This window comes from Lycium barbarum, chromosome 6 (genome assembly GCF_019175385.1).
Source record: "Lycium barbarum isolate Lr01 chromosome 6, ASM1917538v2, whole genome shotgun sequence".
Classification (NCBI taxonomy): domain Eukaryota; kingdom Viridiplantae; phylum Streptophyta; class Magnoliopsida; order Solanales; family Solanaceae; genus Lycium; species Lycium barbarum.
In genome coordinates, this window is record NC_083342.1 from 44933330 (window position 1) to 44935265 (window position 1936).

General features: G+C 37.9%; 1 protein-coding gene across 1 annotated transcript; it reads right to left on the reverse strand.

Annotated features, from left to right (window-relative positions):
• Positions 1-419: 419 nt before the first annotated feature.
• Positions 420-956, reverse strand: LOC132644015 (F-box protein CPR1-like). The gene has a single exon (XM_060360554.1). The coding sequence runs from the start codon at positions 954-956 to the stop codon at positions 420-422; it is 537 nt and encodes a 178-aa protein (XP_060216537.1).
• Positions 957-1936: the final 980 nt, after the last annotated feature.

Sequence of the window (1936 nt, forward strand, 5' to 3'; positions counted from 1 at the left end):
TGATTGAAGCATTACATTGTGTAGATAAGTCGATTTTTTTATGTATAAATACTACAAGTTGAATCCTATTGGCTTCTTCATATGTTTAATGCTTTATAATTTTGAATCCTCTTAGTTAAAAATCTGGCTCTATCACTGATTGGGGGATATTACATATAAAATAAATTCCTATATACTTTCCTAATTTCGCTATTCTGGAATTTATTAATAACATGTGTCTTTTTTGCATGCTTCATCTTGCAAAAGTGCTTGGCCATTCCACAACATTGAATCAAGAAATGCTATTATTGCGATGCTTAATTAAAGATTTTACCTTCTAAATTCATCTCATTATTCAACATATATGTTGATACAAAATCCATGAATGGACTGAAGATCAATGCCAAAGAGGAAAGATTTGAGAAATAAACAGCTAGCTGCTAGAATGCATCAGTAAAACTATTATTTTCTAGAGTAGCTGGTTCATCATTTAAATAACTAGGTAAGAAATATCTGGAGTATATGACAGAGATAGATAACTTAGTACAAAAAGGAGCTTCTTTGCCCTCATTTGCCATGTATAAACATCTTTGCCCAAGATTTTCATTCCCCAATCCATCGTCAGAATATTTAATGGTAAACATCTTTGTCCAAGATTCTTTAACCCCATACTCCTTCATAACCCAAACATCTAGATATGTTCCCTTATAATTATAAAAGACTAAAAGATCACTTCCCAACACTCCCAAACTCAAAATAATATCTCCTTCTCCATAGCACGGCTGCTCCATCTCTCCCCATTTCTCATCAGCCAAATCAATAGAAATGATGTTTCGTTTAGTACACAGTTTACAACCAATAGTAGTAGTATCCCGCTGTAATTTCTCCAATAGGAGTAGCCCAGTGAAGTTTAGTGAATGTTGTAGTTGCACCATACTTGGACAATCATCAATAATTCTCCAAGAATCACTCTTCATATTATTGTTTACCCCAAATTTGGATAATCAATTAAATTTATGAGTGAGATATAGGATATGTGGTTGAACTTTGATCTATTCTTTGATTAAGAGAAAATGGTTTAAGATAAGCCATGAGTAATCTGAATAGTGATTGATGACTTGTAATAATGCGTGTATTAAATAATATATGGTATTGCTTTATTGAACAAATCTAAGAAGAACACAATAAATCCGGAGCAAAATCAGATAATAAGTGGGAGAGTTTTTGTATATTTTGCTATTACAAAAATGTTCTAGATCTGAGAAGCCAACACCTAAAAGTAGGATAATGACCCCTATTTATAGTTTTGCCTCATGGGCTTCATACAACATAAGGCCTTAAAGAATAAAGAAAAACCCTAAAATGGATAAGGTTGGTCGTACGGTCTGACACCCGTACGATTGGCAGCACAATATGGCAGAACGGTATTGACGCGTGGCAATTGTGTAACGGATCACCCGGACCAACGGCCACGATCAAACGGCCCAACAGCCACGATCAAACTGACCAATCGCCACGATCAACTCGGCTATGGAGAAACCGGATCAAACGATGTTCTTCGCTTTCTTCGGTTCAAACACTCCTCCGGTCCCAAAAGAATCTTCATGCTCGTACTTGTTTCTTTCTTCCCTCGGCCACCGGTCTCACCGATCTAGCATATATCCGATTTTTACCGTATACAGATAGTCCCCACACTTTCCGGATCGTAGTTTTATCGGAGTAACGGGAAGTGGATGAATCAAAAACCGGTGGTTCCGCATGCTCGTTCTTATCTTTTCATTTTGGCGGGAACAGTTGCGTCACGTCCCATCTGTCATCAGCCACGTGTCTTATCCCGGGCGGTCAGCTCTGACAACCGCCGTAACGCACGTCGTTTCAAGTCACTTCTCATTAATTATGGGACACGTGACTCTCCCCAGTTGGCTGGGATCTGTAACCGCCTCGATCCCATGCCTAT